We start from the raw sequence: 20,103 nt of genomic DNA on the forward strand, positions 1-20,103 counted from the left end.
GCATGGCAGAGTTGCCGTTTGGGGATGCTGTCACATCTAGATCGATTGAATGGTAGGGATTACGTCCCGTTTCATATGCCGAGCGTGTTTGATCGTTAGATTAGATTTGATCTAATGGTGCTAGACGAACGTAGGGGTTTTGCTTCTCCTATAAATAGTGCTTCATTTGTGGAGTTGAGGGTTTTCCGTTTCTCTTGCTCTGAGTTTCACGTCGCTTGCTTCGTTTGCCAGGTGCTGAGTTTGTTGCCGGTGTCTTCTTCAATTCAAGGTTAGTCATGCCTTCTTCTGAGGGGTCTTCTAGTGTTGTGGGTTCGTCTTTGACTCGCGGTGCGAGTCAGGCATCGGATGGCCCAACGTATGACTGGGTCGATCCTGCCGTCCTTAGGATTCCTAGTAAAATAAAGTCCTCTGATAAATTAGATGAATTTCTTGCTGTCCATAAAAACTTTTTAACACCAGATTGTCCGGCAGAGGCGTTATATGTCGATATATGCGGTATCACCGACCGTGTGTGTCACGGCCGGGAAAATGCTCCGCATGACTTTTTCTTCGTGTATAGCACTTTATTTTCTCATTTGTACGTATCTTTCCCCTTTGATGATTTTACCATGAATATCCTTCGGATACTTAATGTTGCACCAACCCAACTACATCCGAACTCGTGGGCCATTTTACAAGCCTTCCGGGTTATCTGTCAAATTTTTGGCCTTACGCCGACTCCTGAGTCCTTCTTGTACTACTATAATACTCATCCCAGCCATCCTGTGGGTTGGTTATCCCTATCCAGTCGTCCGGGTAATGTGCGTTTCGCTGCGTTTACCTCCTCTTACAAAAATTTCAAAGACTATTATTTTAAAGTTTTTGTGGAGCCGAACGGCCGAGATCTTTTCTATAATGCTGATGGGACTACCAAATTTCCCTTTCATTGGACCGAGAAACCTGCCACACTTGAAAATCGATTTTGGGAATCTTTATCCCCTATTGATCAGGAGATTTTGATGATTATAAACCAATTGCCGTGTAGACTTCCCACTCGGGAACTGATAGCTCTCTATGGATCGTCCAAGCAATGGGCAGATCTGAACGGTGAGCATCTTTGCCCTTCGCTAGTTCGATTTGATATTTGACACTTATTTAACTGTGTGTGTTTTGCAGATATTGTCGTAACAATGGATCCAAGTTTGAGTAAGTTCATGAACAGCTTGAAAAGACAAGCGAAGAAGAGCAAGGTTGCTGCTATTGCTGGTGTGAAATCGAAATCTCCAATTGCTGTCATCGGGGAGGAGCCGACCGAGACTGCTATTGTTGCCCCAGTTGCGAATAAGAAGAGGGGCCGTCCGACCAAGGTGCCGAGAATCGAGGCGGGCTCTTCTTCTGGAGGCAAACCCATCAGCATGTTGGGAGTTGGGATACGAGTTGCCCCCACCATGCAATTTGATCTGCGACCAGAGGACGAGGGGATATTGGCTGCCGTCCCGACTTTGGACCTTATTACAGAAATGGTAGAACTTCAGTGTCGGGCAGCGGTTGTAAGCCATGCTATTGGTGAGGAGTTGAAGAGGGCTGAGTCGGTCGTGATTCCAAAGTTAAAGCGGAAGCTTGACGACTCGGCCACTTCTTTGAAGAGAGCCTTGGAGTCTGTTGAAGAATGCCAAAGGGAGAGGGAGAAAGATATCCGACTTGCGAAGGAAGAGCAAGAAGCATTGAAAACCGCTTTGGCTGAAATGACGACCGAACGAAATCTTTTAAAGAGAGAAAAAGATGGTCTGATGGTTGAAAAGAAGTCTTTGACCGCCGAAATCGAACAATGCCAAAGTTTTATGCTGCGTGTAAGTGAAGAGAGTTTTAATCAGGGCGTTCGTCAGGTAGCTTTCTTTCATGGTGTGCCGACTGATGATGACCGCTACGACCCGGGTATGGATGTGGTGGATGGCCGCCTAGTACCTCTTGGGGGCGAAGAGGGTGAGGAGGCAGAAGGGGCGGAGGACGAACGTCAGAATCGTGAAGAAATTGTGTCGGAGGCTCCGCAGCAGGATGAAGCCATCGAGATAGTATAATTTGTGAAAATATCTGGACCCGGGTTGTGGGCGTTTGAACAATTTAACTGCTTTTAGTTCTTGCTTTTTTCCGCGCACTTCTATTGTTTTTGAACATATCATGTCAGTATTCGAAGTTATGCGCCCGGACGACACTTAAGTTACTAATTGTATGTTCTGACCAAGTTTGGTAGATAACGTTTAAGTTACAATTCGGATAACTCTAGTTATATATTCTGACCGAACGAACGGTTTATTAATAATTGAATTCCTGACCAAGGTTGGTGAATAACGTTTAAGTTATAATTCGGATAACTCTAGTTATATATTCTGACCGAACGAACGGTTTATTAATAATTGAATTCCTGACCAAGGTTGGTGAATAACGTTGAAGTTATAATTCGGATAACTTTAGTTATATATCCTGGCCGAACGAACGGTTTATTAATAATTGAATTCCTGACCAAGGTTGGTGAATAACGTTTAAGTTATAATTCGGATAACTCTAGTTATATATTCTGGCCGAACGAACGGTTAATGAATTAATTAATTTCTGACCAAGGTTGGTAATTTAAAGTGCCTCGTTAAAACCTTCTCGGTAGAAAACCCTCCTTAGGGATAAAACTACCGAGCGAGGAAAGAGTGCACTAAGTTCATTCATCAACTGTAATAGAATTTGAGATGCGTGGCATTCCACGTTCTCGGTATAGATTTTCCTGACAAATATTCTAAGTAATAAGCTCCTCCTGTTGCTGTGTCGGAGATGCGGAACGGACCTTCCCAATTGCTTGAAAACTTTCCTCCGTCCTTCCGGGCGTCGCTGCGCATGCGCCAAACTAGATCTCCTTTCTGATAGCTTCGTGGCTTCACTTTCGAGTTGTACCTTCGTGCTGCTCGTATCTTGCATGCTTCTTCCCTTATCTTGCATTTGTCCCTTAATTCATTGATGAGGTCGAGGCCGACTAGTAGACTTTCCTTGTTTAAGTCTAGGTCTAATGTCTGTCGGCGTAGTGAAGGCTCGCCGATTTCGACCGGAATCATGGCTTCTGTGCCGTACGTCAGGCTATAAGGTGTTTCTTGAGTCGTTGACTGGGGAGTACAACGATAAGCCCACAGAACCTCTAACAATTCTTCAGTCCAGTTTCCCTTGGACGGGCCAAGTCTCTTCTTTAACTCATTGAGAATAACTTTGTTGGCGGCTTCCGCCTGACCGTTGGTTTGAGGGTGTTCGACCGAACTCGTTATATGTTTGATGTGAAGTTTCTCATAGAATTCAGCTAGCCCACAGTCGGTGAACTGTCGACCATTGTCTGTGATAATGATCTGAGGTAGGCCGAACCTGCAGACAATGTTTTTCCACACAAAGCTTTGTACGTTCCGGGCGGTGATGGCTGTTAGTGGTTCAGCCTCAATCCATTTGGTAAAGTAATCTATACCCACCAGTAGGAACTTGCATTGCCCTTTTCCGGGTGTGAAAGGTCCGATAATATCCATTCCCCATTTCACGAACGGCCAAGGGGATAGGATGTAGTGCAAGTGTTATGGTTTTTGGTGTAATAAGGTGCCGAACTCTTAACATTTCACGCACTTTTGAACGTATTCAGTGCAGTCTCCCCGTAAGGTCGGCCAGTAGTATCCAGCTCTCAGAATTTTGGCGGACATAGTCCGCGCTCCTGGACCAAGGCATTTTAGGAGGGGACGGGAGTACCCTCTCCTGTAAAGATCTTGGCCAATGAGTACGTATCGGGCGGCTTGTAGTTTCATCGTTTTCTCCAAATGTGGATCGCATACACCATCGGTCAGATATTGTATTATGGGGGTCATCCAGTTAGGTTGCGTGTCGGTCGCCATGCATTCTTCGGTACCAACACTCGGTTTAGCAAGGGTCACATGTATGGCCGACCGATGGACGCCTTTCTTTTTTAGGGTAGCCAATCTCGATAGAGCGTCCGCCCTAGTGTTATTTTCCCTCTGTACGTGTTGGAATGAGATTTCCTTGAACCTGTTTAGAAGATTTTTCACGAAATGAAAATACTGTTGGAGTAATGTTTCTCTTACCTCATATTCCCCTGTAAGCTGTCCGACGACTAGACGGGAGTCGCTCTTACAAATTATATTTGTTATCTCTAATTCAATCGCCAGATGCAGACCTGCGATTATAGCTTCATATTCGGCTTGATTATTGGAAGTTTTAAATTCAAACTTCATGGCTTGTTCGATAACAATCTCCCCTGGTCCTTCAAGTACAACTCCCGCACCGGACGAACGACTGTTTGATGACCCATCTACGTATAGCGTCCATTGGGAAGTTCGTTCGGCCGGATAGGGAGTGAGTTCTGCTGTGAAGTCGGCGAGGGCTTGGGACTTGATAGCCCCCCTGGGTTGGTATTCAATTTGGAATTTTGACAGTTCGACTGCCCAACCTATCATTCGTCCGGCGAGGTCAGGTTTAGTGAGAATCTTCATAATGGGATAGTTAGTCTTAACAATAACCTTGTGATTCTGGAAATACATCCGCATCCGTCGTGCGGTAATGATCAAAGCTAAGGCAACTTTTTCGACCATTTGATATCGGGTTTCCGCGTCGTGTAAGACTCGACTTACAAAATATACCGGACGTTCTTCTGCTTCAATTTCTTGTACTAGAACGGAACTTACTGCTGCATTGGAGACAGCGAGGTAGACCACAATGGGTTCCCGTGGGTTTGATTTCTGGATGACCGGTGGAGACGCCAGAAATGCTTTTAACTGTTGGAAATTTTGTTCACATTCATCTGTCCATTCAAATTTAGTTGTTTTCTTCAGAAGTTTTATGATGGGTCTCGTTCGTTCGGAAAGCTTAGGTACGAATCGAGACAACGAAGTGAGACGGCCGACTAGTCTCTGGATCTCTTTGAGTCCGTTGGGACTTCGCATTTCGGTGATTGCCTTGCATTTTTCTGGATTAGCCTCTATACCCCGATGTGTGAGCATGAAGCCTAAGAACTTCCCCCCTTCTACGCCGAACGCGCACTTCTCCGGGTTTAAACGCATGCGGTATTGACGCAAGGCTTGAAAAACCTCTTTTAAGTCAGAAACATGTTGTTCGCAAGAGTCTGATTTGACGACGATGTCGTCAACGTATACTTCTACATTCCGACCGATCATGTCGTGGAATACGTGATCCATGAGTCGCTGGTATGTGGCTCCTGCATTCTTGAGGCCGAACGGCATGACTTCATAGAAGAAATTATCAGAATCTGTTCTAAACGCGGTTTTTTCTCGATCACGGTGGTACATTTGTATTTGATTGTAACTTGAATAAGCATCAAGGAAACTTAGGATTTGATGACCGGCTGCACCGTCGACCAGACGGTCGATAGTAGGTAGGGGATACGAGTCCTTTGGGCACGCCTTGTTAAGGTCTGTGTAGTCTACGCACATTCTCCATTTTCCATTCGTCTTTTTTACCATCACTACATTGGCTAGCCATGTCGTATAGTGGGCCTTTTGAATAAAACCAGCTTGAATTAGCTTGTCTGTTTCTTCTCGTGCGGCTTTGCGCCGTTCTTCACCTAGTTTCCTTTTCTTTTGAGCGATCGGCCTGGCCTCTGTATAAACAGACAATCGATGGGTAATCACATCTGATTTTACCCCTGGCATGTCTGCAGCCGTCCAGGCGAAAAGATCAGCGTTCTTTGTTAATGTTTTACCGATCGTCTCTCGGTCGTCTGGTTTGAGAGATGTTCCCATGTATGTTTTCCGGTCTTTGTCCCGAAGGAATATGGGTTGAAGATCTTCCCCTGCTTCCATCCGGGGATCATCCAGTCGAGGATCTAGATCGACTAAAGCGACCAAGTGTCTTCTAGATTCTCTCCCTCTAGGATGTCTTTCTGTTGACCGACCTCTTCGCTCTGTGGTCCGTTCGGCTGACGTGGTATAAAGCCTTCGGGTCGGCTCCACCTTCAGGCTAGCTACATAACATTCTCGCGCTGTCTTCTGGTCTACATGCACGGTTGCTATATCTCCATTGACCGAGGGGAACTTCATAGCTAGATGAGGAGTTGAGACAATGGCTTTCAATTTGTTGATAGATGGTCGACCGAGCAAAATATTGTACGATGTATTGGCATTAACGAGTAGATATCGTATGTTGATGGTCTTGCTGAGGTAATCATCTCCGAACGTGGTGTATAGATCGATAAATCCTTTCGTATCCACTCTTTCCCCTGAGAAACCAACTATCTGCTCGTTGTAGGGTTGTATCTCTGCTTCTGGAATCTTCATCTTCTTAAACGTTTCCCAATACAGGATGTCGACCGAGCTACCCTGATCTACCAAAAGTTTTGCAATTGCAAATTTATCTATCTCCACAGTTATTACCATGAGGTCATCTTGAGATGGATCGATTGCTGTGAAGTCTTCGTCAGTGAAAGTGATTGGTGGTATATGCGGTCGGCGTTGTGTGGAAGTCGAATGAACGGATTGAATTGCTCTCAAATGTTTTTTCCTTGCTGAATCAGAGCATCCTCCACCCGCAAAGCCACCTGCAATGTAATTAATTTCTTGAGGGGGCTGACCGAGCGACACCGGTCCAGCGATTGTATTGATGACTGTGCGAACTTTTTGTTTAGTTCGACTTCTACGTTCAGGGCTTTCGCTTTTAGGCCTCGTTCGTCTGATCGGACTTTCGCTTCTTTTTCTTCTGTTTGAACGATAGTGGTTGTCGCGGGTCCGGTCGTCTCTTCGTCCCGAACGTTCACGGGGATCATGATCACGCTGGGGTGACCTGGGTGCAGTGATGGTGGTTTTCACGAACTTGCGGAGATGACCGGCCTGGACGAGCTCTTCAATTTTATCTTTCAGTGCTTGGCATCCTTCGGTCGTGTGGCCATAGTTACGATGGTATTGGCAACGTTTACTGGTGTCGGCATTGGGAGGAGTTTGTGATTGCCTCAATGCCGGAATCAATTCAATCTGCAGTGCTTCGTCGAGAACCTTACCCCTTGGTACAATCAAGGGAGTGTAGTTGTGGAAACGGGGACCCCTATTGGGGCGATGTCGTTCTCGGTTGGTCGGTACTGTGGGGGGACGAATCCCTTTGCTCTTGTCCGTGTTCTCAGCATAAGTTTTTCGATGATAGTTAATATGTTCTTCTATCTGCATGAACTTTGTCGCTCTTGTTCTTAATTCATCCATATTGCACGGAGGTCGTTTGATAAGGCTTTCAGTGAACCTTCCCGGTAGTATGGCCGAGACCAAATGATGCATGGCTATTTCTGGATTAAGATTACGAATGCTCATACACACTTTGCTAAATCTGTTCATGAATGTTCTCAATGATTCTCCCCTTTCTTGTTTGACATTTAGAAGAGACATGGAGGATGTCCGATGAGGTCTACTTGTGGCGTATTGCGTGGTGAACTTCAATTCCAAAGCGTCGAAGCTTGTAATGGAATTGGGTGGAAGGTCCGAAAACCATCCAAGGGGGCCTTCCCTGAGAGAGGTGGGGAAGACTTTACACCATACTGTTCGGTCGGTTGTGTAAATGGTCATTTGAGTTCTAAATATATTCAGATGTTCGTCTGGGTCTGTGGAACCGTCATAAAGGTTTATCGTTAGGCCCCTCCACTTGTCAGGGAGAGGAGTGGCTATGATGTCATCAGTGAACGGATGGCCTTTCGGGTTTGTTACCTTGTTTGGGGTTACTGGCTTTACACTCTGATGGGTGTGTTGAATGAGTGACGTGTGAGGTATAGTTTGGGCTATTGTTTTCGTTCCTGATTGGAACGGTGATGGGGAAGGCGCACGTGAATGTCCTTCACGTTCAGATTGCTCGAGTCTATCCAACAATCTCTTGTTCTGCTCTTTCAATTGGGCTATCTCTTCCGCGTGCCGCTGGCGCTCCTCTTCTCGTCTTTTCCTTTCTTCATCTTGGCGAAGTTGGTCGATGACTCCTTTTTGGAGTAACTCCTGCATCTGAACCTGGAGAGTTTGGAGTATTGTCCTATGCTCTTCTGAGATATCATTGTTGTTGTTTGCCGTTGAGCCCATCTTCGAGCGTTGGGATCTTTAGGTCTGGGAATAATGATTACTCGGCCCCACGGTGGGCGCCAATTATACCTGTATGGATATTGGGGACTGAGTAATGTTGGTCCACGTCGATACAAGGTGTCTGCTTCAGTCTTAGTTGTCCTGTCCTTCGAGTTTCCTTCTTCCTCGCGTGCCTTGGTCGGTCGGTGGGGTACCTGCGATTGTGCTCCGACGGTCAAGTCAGTAATCTCTCTCAGTGAGAATCCTTGATAATCTGAAAAACATACCTTTCTCTCTTTCTTTCTCTTCTTTTGTATGTCCCCTTGGGCTTGGGCCCTCCGGGTCGTTAGTGGTTTGCGACCTGTTTTGTGGTCCTTGGGTCGTGGGTCGTGTTAGATGGTTTCCTGGGATCTAGGGGGTGTTCCCGAAAATCCAGGGAGTGCTCACGTGTGTTTGTTGCTCAGTGGGAATTGTAACCGTTTGTCCCACGTGTAACCACGTTCTTTGCTTAATTAGATAATTTACTTCGAACAACGCGGTCGTCCAGTGCCGACCGGTACAAGGTAGCTTAATATTAAAAAAAAATAAAAATACAGTTTACTTTGACTTCAATCGCGGCATTTCCTGGAACAAGGAAGTTTCAATTTGAGTAACAGAACAAAATCTGGTTGTTTTCCCTTCGCAGCTATATTACAATCCTTCTTCAAACCTAAACTTCAAATCCCTAACCAAATTCCATTGTTTTTTTTTTCTCCTCCGTCGATATTTTCCGGTTTCTAGATGGAGGAAGCCAGAGAGTCTCTCACATCCATCAACGGCGATTTCGGCTTCGGCGGTGCCACCGATCGCCGATTCGCCTTTTCGCGCCAATCTTCCTTCCAACAACCTCACACGCCAATAGACATTCCCGCACACGGCCTACACCACCACCTCTACTGGTCCGCGCGTGACGATAAGCCCTCCGCCTCGCTCCGCCAATCGTCCTTCTCCTCCTTCGTTTTCTCCGTCTTCCGCAACGTTAGATCTGGCCAAAGGTATATGAAAAGGCTCTTCCTGATGATCTCGCTCAATGTCGCGTACTCCACCGCTGAATTGCTCATTGGCCTCTTCACAGGCCGCGTAGGTCAGATTCAATCAACGTTGAATTTTCATTAAATTTTCAAATTCAAATCCTCGTTACTTTTTATTACATATATGCGTGATTTCACGAGTCTTTGTACGTGATGCATTGAAATTAATTTTACTTTTCAAAACCGCTCTCTGATTTTGGCGTAACGATTAATGTAAAGCGAATTTGAAATCAAATCTCTGCTGACGTTTTGATGTATGCCTTTGCCGTTTCAGGTTTGGTGTCTGATGCGGTTCACTTGACTTTTGGATGTGGTCTTCTTACATTTTCGTTATTTGTTATGGCTGCGTCTAGGAAGAAGGCCGATCGAGAGTATACTTATGGGTAAGATTTGTTAATCTATTGCGATGTACTTGTCAACTGTGCTCCTTTAGTTGTTTCTACTTAATTACGTGACACAGTTTATTGTATAACTGAATTTTGATGCCTAAAGTAGGTAGCACTGTAGGAAGGTAGTTGCTTGGACAGTTCTTCTGGCAATACCCTATAAGGCTTTTGTTACTGTTAGAGTTATAATTGTAATGACTAGTTTTGGAAATTTTCATGTATAGTTATGCCATTTATGAAATTGCAGAATTCGTAAGGTATGAGTGAATTTCTATGGCAAAATTGTTCATTGACTACATTCTATACAAAATATGATTGTTTTTTCCCATATGCTAAAGGGAACTTGTTAGTTCTTTACTACCCGACGTTTCTTAGTTTTGTGGGCAGAAGAGTGTACCTTTAGCTCATATGTTTCTTTTTTAACTTTTATTTTCCTGAGTTCTTGTACTGAGAGTTGGTTCTGTCAAAAACTTATTGTGAAAGTTTCTGTTATAATTATAAAAATAAGGAGCAAATCTTATATTATTAGGAACATTTTTATTTGGAGGATATCAAATCTCCTTTATTTATTGTGTTGATTTCTTTTTCTCAATTTAAATAAAACATGTGTGCTGTCTCAAACACCTCAACTTTTGAGTTTCCCCTTCTGTGTATAAAAGTAATCCTTCCATGCATTCTCAACTTGATGTTGTCGCCAATCCTCTTCTCTGATCAGCGCTTACATAAATCTTGATGGTCAATTTAAATAATTATAATGATGTTCAATATAAATTGTTCCTTGTGTGTGCACATGAGCATTTGTAATACTGTAGGTATTTTTTGAACTACGATTTACTTTTTTATTAAGCATTTCAACCCTGTCTACATTTTTAACTAATATGATTTAATTTCAGGTATAAAAGGCTAGAAGTCTTGTCTGCATTTACAAATGCCGTAAGTATTCCTTATTTCCTTTACTTTACTAAAATGATGCTTCTATAATAAAATTAATAACCATGTAAAAGGAAGCTGTGGAGATTATGGTGCTCATCTCTAACCAGGTTTGGTTCCTTTGTGTGGTTTTTGACAAGGTAACATGTAATTTTTATCCTTAATGTAAATATCTACAGAATAATTTTTTTATATTATTGTAGAATTTGTTATTTTTCTTAAAATCTTTAAAATGCTAATGATATTGCATAATAAATTTTTAGATTGCCATGTTTAACTGAATTGAGTTGCTGAAAGCTATCTTTTGACTAAGGATGTGTTTGGATCCAATTCTCCATCAACACTTCAAAAAGAAAAATTAAAAGAGAAAAATGAAATAAAGTAAGCTAAAATTAGCTCATGTATAAGCTAATATTTTGAAACTCTCATGTTAACTTTTTTCAAAAGCTAATTTAATTAGTGTAAAAGTTAATTTTACTTATAGAAAAAATTATTTCATTTTCTTATTATTTTCTTCCCTTATAAGAGCTTACAGAAAAGTTTATTCAAACAGACCCTAAGCAAATGCAGAGTGGATAATACATGGTTTGAATTTTATTTGTTGAGTCTTTGAATGATCACTTGTATAAGGGGCTAAAAGAAATTTCTGTGACTGTTTTAAATGACCTGTTTTAAACATCTTTCGTTCTTTCTCTTCTATTTGGTACATTATATGCGCTAACATATTTAATTTTGCTCTTCTGCTGCTTGTGTAGACAGCTGTTTCTTTTGTTTATGTCATTCTCCCTAGCAGTTGAGGCACTTCATGCCTTCATACAAGATGAATCAGAGCACAAGTAAGTTGTACACACAATAACTGTTGTCTGTCTGTGTTTTATTACTTACAATAAAATATTGTACATATCCAGCAGGAGAAAGATTGACCAAATGATTTTCAAAGTAAAAATTGAATTTTTTGTTGTTGAGCTGAGTTCCATTTGATGCATGCAGAGGATTGCTATTGGTGTCATAATTGATATGTTCTATCCATATTGTGATGAAGGAAAGCACTAGGGGCAGGATTTAAGATAGCAAAGTCAGGGTTTGTTCAGAAAACCAAGGTTATAATATAGGGGTATTGATCTGTGGGGTATGTGGCGATATGGCTAGCTTGTGCACATTATGAGGGCTCAAGAGTTTATCCATGGCTTTGATGGGGCTTTAAACAGTATCTGTCTGGTGATATTAGGATTTAGGATTTGTTGGAATAGTTGAGAAGTTGACCAGGCGGAAGTTCTATGCTTCCTTCGAAAGGGATCAAATATTTGTTAAAATTAAAAAAACTAATGACAGATGATGAAATAATATAAGGAGCAACTTAGGTACTTAACCTAGACTGATAGGCATTCAGTTATAAAGGGTATGTCAAGGGGTTTAAATAGGAAGTTAGAGGGGAAGAAATAGCTAGGTGGAACGGATCCTATTAGTAAAACAGGACAGGTCTGAGTAGTTAGGCAGAAAACTGAACTAGAAGTTAATTGAGGAGAGAAGTTTGGTGTTCTAGAATATGCCTGTGGTTAGTTGTATCTTCATAGCACCTTGTCTAGAGTTCTGAATAATATTCTTGGTGTATCTCTACCCTACTCTTGCATTCATATTTGTTTCTCTTTTTTCCCTAATACCAGTTGAGTTGACCAGGCGGAAGTTCTATGCTTCCTTCGAAAGGGATCAAATATTTGTTATTGAGAAAATTAAAAAAAACTAATGATAGATGATGAGATAATATAAGGAGCAACTTAGGTACTTAACCTAGACTAATAGGTATTCAGTAATAAAGGGTATGTCAAGGGGTTTAAATAGGAAGTTAGAGGGGAAGAAATAGCTAGGTGGAACAGGATCCTATTAGTTAAACAGGACAGGTCTGAGTAGTTAGGCAGAAAACTGAACTAGAAGTTAATTGAGGAGAGAATTTTGGTGTTCTAGAATATGCCTGTGGTTAATTGTATCTTCATGGCACCTTGTCTAGAGTTCTAAATAATATTCTTGGTGTATCTCTACCCTACTCTTGCATCCATATTTTCACTGTACCCAAGAGAAAGAGATGAATTGCTGGCTTATCACGTCACTTATGTAGAACTAGTCAAACTTTATCAAAATAGTAGGACAAAATAAATGTGCCTGTTCTAATAAACATAAAGAAAACTTAAATAACAACAATGACTTTCAGAAATATCCACAAGAACTAATGGCCATTGAAGACAACCTGATTAATACGTTTCTTAAGGATGCCTATTGAAAATTACAATTGACTTTGAGACATCTATCTTCCAATTTATGTATTCTAGATTTTGCTGCTGCCTTCATCACATTTGTAGATCGTGTCCCTTTTAGCATTGGAAGGAATTGTTTGTCTAAATTGTGACCTTTTTTTTATTATGACTGCTTTTTTTTTCCTTCTAATTTTTATTTATGCTGACTATGTTCTTCTTGTAGGCATTACTTGATTGTTTCTGCGGTGACCAATTTATTTGTGAATCTCGTTGGTGTATGGTTCTTCAGAAACTATGCTCGGATTAATCTTGGTAGTATTTCTTAGATGTTCTCAAATTCACTTGATTTAACATTGTCCCTCTTTTGAGCCTTGACCTGTAATAATTAATCATAAAATGTTTCATCTGAAAAATGTCTTGTAGCTTACAGAAATGCAGAAGATATGAATCACCACTCTGTTTTCCTGCATGTCCTTGCAGATTCCATTCGCAGGTAGATATTCTTTGATTTATGCATGTTGTTGGGCACGTGTATGATAGTAAAACCCTATCAATGCTAATGAATTTCCTTTCCTATGTACAAATTATTATCGAGCTTACATACTTTAATGGTTTCTCAGTGCAGGTCTGATATTGGCATCCTGGTTATTGTCCATCAGGTAAATATAATTTCATTTTCTGTCTAATAATCTAGTGTGATATAAAGAAAACGTGAAAAAACAATTGACAGTTTCCTAACATTATCACTTTAGATATTGTAATTTGACTTATTTCTGTTTCCTTCATTATAGGGTTCAGAATGCAGAAGTCTTGTGTTTAGGACTTGTTTCTGTTGCAGTTTTTATGCTTGTTCTGCCTCTCTTTAGGGCAACTGGTGGTATCTTGCTCCAAATGGCACCTCCGAGCATCCCAACTACTGCTTTGAACAAATGCTTGAGACAGGTTGTTACTTTTTCTTGAGCAAAATGTGTTTTGCTCCACTTGTTAAATGATATTTAAGTTTCAATTTATTTTTTGATCTTGGGGCCGTGGTGATAGATACACTTTGCTCACTTTAGTCTGTTATTTAAGTTTTGCATTTTTAATTTGTTACCTGTTGATACATCAACGTGTCACTTCTACATATTGTATGTTCCGTTCAGATTTCTGCTCGGGAAGATGTAGTGGAAGTCTCCCAGGTTCGTTTCTGGGAATTAGTGCCAGGTCATGTGATCGGTTCACTTATAGTACAGGTAATTTATTATTTGTTCTCCCATCCTTTGTCAATACTGGTATATTAACTAGTGGTAACCAAAAACTGAAACTTGATAAGTTTTTTATTAATAGGATATAATAAATAGTATATGTCCGGATTTACATCCTCTTACGCGTTGTCCTGTTCACGCCGGTACCCAAGTGAATCGTTGTTTATCTGTTGTACAGAGAGACCTGAATTTTATTTTAAAATTTTGGTTATGTTAGTGTGGCATGTTTTCTTTTCTTTTTATTTAGTTGATTTAATGTAAATATTGACTATTTAGAGGGTGATGCTGACAGGTAAAGGAAGGGACAAACGATCGGCCAATACTAGAATTTGTGCATGGTCTATACCATGATTTGGGCGTGCAGGACCTTACGGTGCAGACTGATAATGCGTGAGACTCCTTTCAATTTTATGCTAATAGTTATTACTAAGGATTGTATACGCATTATTCTCATTGTTTATCACCGATGGAAAGGACAGTAATGACATTTCTCATTTAAAGCGATTATTGCTTTTTAACCGCCATGTTTTTTCCGTCAAACTTCACGAGCTTAGTTATATGTATAATATATCTGCTCCTTTAAACTAAGAAAGGTTATCTCACATAAAAAGGGATGCATATGAAAATGTTTGAAAATTTCGTGGATGCTCTTACAATATTTTAGAAATATTTTCACTAAAAAGATCATTAAATTTTTTTTACTTTATCAACAAAAAATAATAAAAAATAATTAATTGTTGTATTGAAAAAATTAGATATTATTTTAGAAACTAAAAAAATTATTAATATTTAAATTAATTTTTATTATAAAAAATAATTTTTAATTTGATATCTAATTATATACAAAGTTTTAGATATTAACTTTAGAATTATTAGAATAATTCTAAATAATTCGTAACTAAAACGTAAGTACTTAATTAAATATCAATTTAAAAACTATTTATATTAATTTAGATATTAATAATTTTTTTAATCTTTAAAATAGTATCTAATAAACTAATAATTTTTTATTTTAAAATTAATTTTTATTTAGTAATTTTCTAATAATATTTAAGCGTATAAAAATATTTATATATGTCCAGTGCGTACCACCTATTTGATTTGGAATGTATTTTAGTTTCCTAACATTCTTTAATGAACATATCCAACCTCAAATATTTTTTGGAATTGTTTTTTTATTTTATTTTGTTTTTGTTGAAGGATGCTTAACCAAACTCATTTCGCATCCTTTGGTTGGTAAATAAAATTTCGTAGAAGTTAGGGCTGTATTACGGATGTCTTCAAAATAAATTTGTATATGTTGTTCTGCTCCCATTCATTATAGCTCTTTTAACTTTTCTTATTCAAAATATCAGTTTAATGACTCTTTTTTTTCAATTTTATTAAGAAAATCTTGTTTGAAAATTATTTTACGTTCTAAGTATGTTTGAATTTTGAATTATTTTTTTAGAACTAAATGTATTTTAAACTTTGCTAGAATTTTTAAAATTTTATTCTTTTCCAAACTAAATTCAACTGATTTATAATCACCACATAAGCTACTCGATTTATGTATATTTTGGTTCATATATATAATAATACAATTGCAAATCACGTATTTCTTCTCGCAATTTTTACTATGCTTTTATATTCATTTTTTTTGTTAAATATGTAAAAGCATTTTGGGTTTGCAAGTTCCCAGAATCATAAAAGTTAATGAAAAACAAGAAATTATCCTTTTTCCACTGAAAGGACACTGCAGGTTTGTAACTGCAAACCAAACACAATATATATATATATATATATATATATATATATATATATATATATATATATCAAGTCGTAGAACAAACACAAGCTAAAATACAGTAAAAATATATACTTCACACCTTAATAAATTAATATTTTATTCATTTTTATTTTACTTTTAATTTAAAAATATTATTATATTATTATAAATGGATGTTTTTTACTTTACTGTGTCAATAAAACTTTTCTCCTAAAATAAAGTACTTGCACAGACGTTTGGTTTTTCTTCAGGTCCTCACTTTGTGGTTACATTGGGGGTGGAGGCTAACACGTTTGCTGCATACCTGTGTCTCATAACTCCTGACAACTCCAAATACTTGGCGCTCTTCTTAAATTGTTTCCAAAAGCACTGTCCTTCACGGTGAAAGTAGCTTTTGCATTGGTCACATTCAAGTGTCCAGCCATTGCAGCATTCACCACAGGCTTCACATTTAGTGTTTTGATCAGTTTCTTCAACCAAAGCAAGAGGGTGTGAGTGAACATCATATTGGAAACTGCCTCCGAACTTGACACGCCTAGACTTGCCTTCAACACAATAAGGATGAGCACCAGAATCACAGTCATCGCAGTAATAAAACCATTGTTTCGGACAAGTTTTCTCATTGCAAAGGCCACATTCATATTCCCTCAAACCCTCTTCAGCAGAGTAGTTCAGAATTAGAGGATGCTTGTCATACATGTGCCATGCCTTAAGCGGCAGAGTAGCACATCCACAATCAATAGCAAAATCCTCACAAACATCACACACAAACACATACTTTGACCAATTTTGACAACCTTTACATTGCCTACCAACGGTTGTCTTCTTGAGGAGCAAGGGATGCATGTGACTTTCATGTTCAATTCTCTCTTGAAGGGAACCACAACAAACATCAAGGTCGAATTGACACTCATCACAACGATACACAAAACCATTGCTCAATCTTTTGCATCCATCGCACCTATAAATACCATCATAATTTGGTGCCTTGGGGAGAAGAGTTAGAGGGTGTGCATGAAAGGGGTGTAGCTTTGTTCTTGGTAGTCCAGCACAACTTTGGTGCAAAATGAAGCCACAATTTTCTTCTTCACAAGAAAGTAAAGGTGGCATGATGGGTTGGATACACCCATCACAGAGTTTACCAGAATATCGCAGATCACTCTCTTCGTCCGTCAACTTCAACAAATGTTCATGCCCAAAGAAACTGAAAGCAAAATCAATATCCAAGGATTCACCAGTTTCATCTTCTGTTACGGCCTCCCACTCATCTCTTAAATCTTGTTGTAGACACTTCAAATGCACGGGAAATGTGCACGTTGAACAAAAGTAACCCGCAAAAGCTGCACTCATTGCTCCATTACAAACACCACAAGTTATGTTACCCCAGAAACCATAAACGTGATGAAGGGCATAAGTGAGCTTCAAAGGGTGGTCATGGCTTTTTATTCTAACAGCAAGAGGCAATTCAGCACAGCTAGAATGAACCCAAATCTGACAAATGGAGCATAGGCAAGCGAGACCCTCGTTTCCTTGCAAGCCACAAGCATAACAAACAAACGATTGTGGATTTGTCACTGACATGAACTCGTGCTTATGGCCATCATCAGGGTTGCACTGAGAAGCACATGACACATCAAGGTCATAACTGCAGATATAACAATGGTACACGAAGTTTTGGAAGATGCCTCTACAGGAATCACATACGTAGCGTCCCTCATAAGGGGAAGTGGAAAGGAGAACAAGGGGGTGTTCAGGGTGAAGTGGGTGTTTCACATGGCGTGGCATTTCTGCGCATGTTTTGTGAAGGTTATAGTTGCATTGCTCGCAGCTGAAAACAGGACCTGAAATTGGGTTTTCACAACCTGAGCAAAGGACTCGGTTGTTGTTATTTCTCTTTTCCTGCTTTAACAAAAGAGGGTGGATATGGCTGAAATGTTCCATCTTCTCCATGCTTTGAAATTCTGGATGATCTTCTGCTTTTGTTTTTGAACATTAATATTTAAATATGATTCTTTGGCGTTTGGTTACAGTTTGTGAGGGAGGAAGTCTCTTATAAGCTTTGCTTCATTGATAAGACATCAAAGGTAACATAGACAGATATACTTATTCTTGTTTTAACCCACTAAAAAACACAAGGAATTTCCCACTAAAGAAAGGAAAGGCTTCTGGTTTCACCTCCAAAGTAAGAGACTTCAACTGATGATGAACCTTCTCCAATCAACACATTTCATGCTAAATATTTTTTTATTAAGTTAGATATTGTAAAGTTTTCCATCTGGTCTATTTTTTATAACAATTAACATACTGATATTTTAGGCTCTCTGACAATTTAACTTTACCCAGTGTTGTCTGACCAATAAATTAAATCAATAAATATATTATTTAAGATATTAAAAACAATTAAAGTCAATAAAATATTTTGGAAAATAACAAAAGCCTGTCATATTAATACTTGTACCATCAAAAACTAAAAGATTATAGGAGATGAAGTATATAACAAATAGTTTGCTTCCTAATCAGTTGTGGGCTTTAATAAGAAGCACACTATTTCTTCCCTTCTCTTCGCGTTCTGTTCTTATTATGTGTGTCTTCTGTGATGTCCTTGTTGTCACGTTCCTCCCTCTTTCATTGCTAAGAATTCTTCATGTTTCATCTACTTTAATATCTTTGGCATCATTTCTCCAATATTCTGAAACAAAGGATGAAGAGAAAGATTAGCCTTAAAGCTCTGCTTTGAAAGAGAGCAACACACATATGGGAGGAGGTCAACAAATTTGCCTAAGTGTCTCATCATTTCTTGCTTTGCCAAATAGATTTCACCTTCTGAAATTGTTTAAAAAAAGAGTCCTTCTCCATGGAAGTAGCATTTGCATTGGCCACATTCAAGTGTCCAGCCATAGCCACCTTCACAATCTGTGGTCTGTTTAGTTTCTTCTTCCACCAAAGCATAAAAGGGTGCCAGTGAATTGGAATTTGTCCCCAAACTTTACACACCATAGACATTTTCTAATAGCAAATGCCACATCCATATTCCCTCAATTTCCTTTCAACAATATAGCACATCACATCCAAAGAAGACATATTTCCACCAGAGAAGACAACCAATTGCAAGCCTAGCAAAACCTGTCTTAAGGATTAGGAGGTGCTTGAGACTTTCTTGTTCAACTTTCTTGAAGGCAAACACAGCAAGCATAAAGGTTGAATTTACATAGATCTATATGATCTTAAAAAACAATTCAATAAGCAAAACATCCAAAACATGCTCCAACTATTGACATGTCATAAAAGTAAGAGGACACCAGTTCAATTTGATATAATTGAAGCTTAGTTTACTTCAACTCATTTCAACTTACCCCTTTTCTTCATTCAAGCTCTCACTTCACAAACACAACACAATAATTCAAATAAATAAGAAGCCAAAATATATAGATAAACATAAAAGCAAGAATGATGTACGAGAAAGAAGTATAAAGCATGGTTAATGGTTGTGTGGAGGAAAGATTGGAGACAGAAAGATGAGATGACAGTGAAGAAGTGAAAAGTGAGGAGTGAATAAATTTGGGCAACACTAGCCTAGGTGAGAGCGACCCGTATCTAAGCATTGGATACGCGTATCTCTCACCCAGATCAACGATGGCCATAGACAAACTCAACAAACCAAAAGGAGAACCTTTTCTTGCTTCCTTCTTTTCTCTTTCTGCATCTTTATAATAATCCATAGTCCACACCATGCCCACTACTTCCAAATATCACTTTTATATTCAATATTTTTTTCATACATATAACTTATACCTTATCCTAAACATATTATTCAATTACTTCTATAGCATGTCAAAAATTGACTAGTACTCTTATTTGTTTTCTAATACTATATTATATATGTTTTCTAAGACTATTATATAAATTATTAAATGATTGTTTGACATCCAAGGTGCAATTGAGGATATCGCATCATACAATATGACATTGCATTTTTTAAATCTATTTAACTTATAAATCAGCAATGTGACGTCATTTGTTTAAAAAACTTCAGTTTACTTACTGTAATCTTCCATGGAGTAAATTTTAATATCTCATATAAAGTATAGAATTTTAGTATATTATTTTTTTTATGAGTAAAGAATAAATAAAATAAAATGAGATACTTCGGGGATGTCTCATTCCTTATACAATCCCAACACAAATTTTTTATCACCCAACCAACTGGGGATCAAACATACATTACAATATAGCAGACACGTTAACATACAAAAGCACATCAATATATAATTACATCAACCCTCCAAAGGAACACATTCTCAAAACAAGACACAAAAGTCCAACAATTAAACTCAATCTTTGCCAGCAAACAGAAGTAAACCAAACACCCAAGTGCCAAACCCATCAAACCAACCCTGCGATGAGGATA

At 39.1% G+C, this 20,103-nt stretch overlaps 4 protein-coding genes and 1 long non-coding RNA gene across 7 annotated transcripts; 2 read left to right on the top strand and 3 right to left on the bottom strand.

The window, feature by feature from the left end:
• Positions 1–80: 80 nt before the first annotated feature.
• Positions 81–2,229, top strand: LOC137814139 (uncharacterized). Its single transcript, XM_068616715.2, has 2 exons — positions 81–268; positions 1,156–2,229. The coding sequence occupies exons 1-2, from the start codon at positions 115–117 to the stop codon at positions 2,055–2,057; spliced, it is 1,056 nt and encodes a 351-aa protein (XP_068472816.1). The 5' UTR covers positions 81–114; the 3' UTR covers positions 2,058–2,229.
• Positions 2,230–3,608: 1,379 nt separating this feature from the next.
• LOC137816020 (uncharacterized) lies at positions 3,609–8,069 on the bottom strand. Its single transcript, XM_068619122.2, has one exon. It carries the CDS (start codon positions 8,067–8,069, stop codon positions 3,609–3,611), a length of 4,461 nt encoding a protein of 1,486 aa, XP_068475223.2.
• A 548-nt stretch (positions 8,070–8,617) lies between these two features.
• LOC137814140 (Cation efflux family protein) lies at positions 8,618–14,445 on the top strand. Of its 3 annotated transcripts, none has more exons than XM_090302870.1 (10): positions 8,618–9,171; positions 9,393–9,501; positions 10,398–10,437; positions 11,190–11,270; positions 12,907–12,995; positions 13,107–13,176; positions 13,304–13,342; positions 13,475–13,625; positions 13,826–13,915; positions 14,220–14,445. In XM_090302870.1, exons 3-10 carry the CDS (start codon positions 10,433–10,435, stop codon positions 14,319–14,321), a joined length of 627 nt encoding a protein of 208 aa, XP_090158996.1. In that variant the 5' UTR covers positions 8,618–9,171; positions 9,393–9,501; positions 10,398–10,432; the 3' UTR covers positions 14,322–14,445. The 3 variants fall into 3 exon arrangements, 2 of the variants coding, with proteins under 2 accessions (XP_090158996.1, XP_068472817.1); XR_016521235.1 differs by having other exon boundaries at positions 8,653–9,171; positions 11,194–11,270; positions 13,309–13,342; XM_068616716.1 differs by having other exon boundaries at positions 8,653–9,171; positions 11,194–11,270.
• Positions 14,446–15,781: 1,336 nt separating this feature from the next.
• On the bottom strand, positions 15,782–17,850 carry LOC137814141 (uncharacterized). The gene has a single exon (XM_068616718.2). The coding sequence runs from the start codon at positions 17,643–17,645 to the stop codon at positions 15,951–15,953; it is 1,695 nt and encodes a 564-aa protein (XP_068472819.1). The 5' UTR covers positions 17,646–17,850; the 3' UTR covers positions 15,782–15,950.
• Positions 17,851–18,056: 206 nt separating this feature from the next.
• On the bottom strand, positions 18,057–19,180 carry LOC137814142 (uncharacterized). The gene is made up of 2 exons (XR_011081608.1): positions 18,516–19,180; positions 18,057–18,384 (listed from the first exon to the last, which is right to left on the bottom strand). It is a non-coding gene; the product is annotated as an uncharacterized LOC137814142 (long non-coding RNA).
• Positions 19,181–20,103: the final 923 nt, after the last annotated feature.

This window comes from Phaseolus vulgaris, chromosome 1 (assembly GCF_051622355.1).
Source record: "Phaseolus vulgaris cultivar YP4 chromosome 1, ASM5162235v1, whole genome shotgun sequence".
In the NCBI taxonomy this organism is placed as follows: domain Eukaryota; kingdom Viridiplantae; phylum Streptophyta; class Magnoliopsida; order Fabales; family Fabaceae; genus Phaseolus; species Phaseolus vulgaris.

Bases quoted from the DNA above. Each gene is read 5' to 3' on its own strand.
- LOC137814139 (XM_068616715.2), top strand. From the start codon at position 115: ATGGTGCTAGACGAACGTAGGGGTTTTGCTTCTCCTATAAATAGTGCT. The intron at 269-1,155 runs GTTAGTCATGCC...TGTGTTTTGCAG, and splicing joins GGTGTCTTCTTCAATTCAAG to ATATTGTCGTAACAATGGAT.
- LOC137816020 (XM_068619122.2), bottom strand. From the start codon at position 8,069: ATGGGCTCAACGGCAAACAACAACAATGATATCTCAGAAGAGCATAGG.
- LOC137814140 (XM_068616716.1), top strand. From the start codon at position 8,829: ATGGAGGAAGCCAGAGAGTCTCTCACATCCATCAACGGCGATTTCGGC. The intron at 12,996-13,106 runs GTAGTATTTCTT...AATGTCTTGTAG, and splicing joins CTATGCTCGGATTAATCTTG to CTTACAGAAATGCAGAAGAT. The intron at 13,343-13,474 runs GTAAATATAATT...CCTTCATTATAG, and splicing joins TCCTGGTTATTGTCCATCAG to GGTTCAGAATGCAGAAGTCT.
- LOC137814141 (XM_068616718.2), bottom strand. From the start codon at position 17,645: ATGGAGAAGATGGAACATTTCAGCCATATCCACCCTCTTTTGTTAAAG.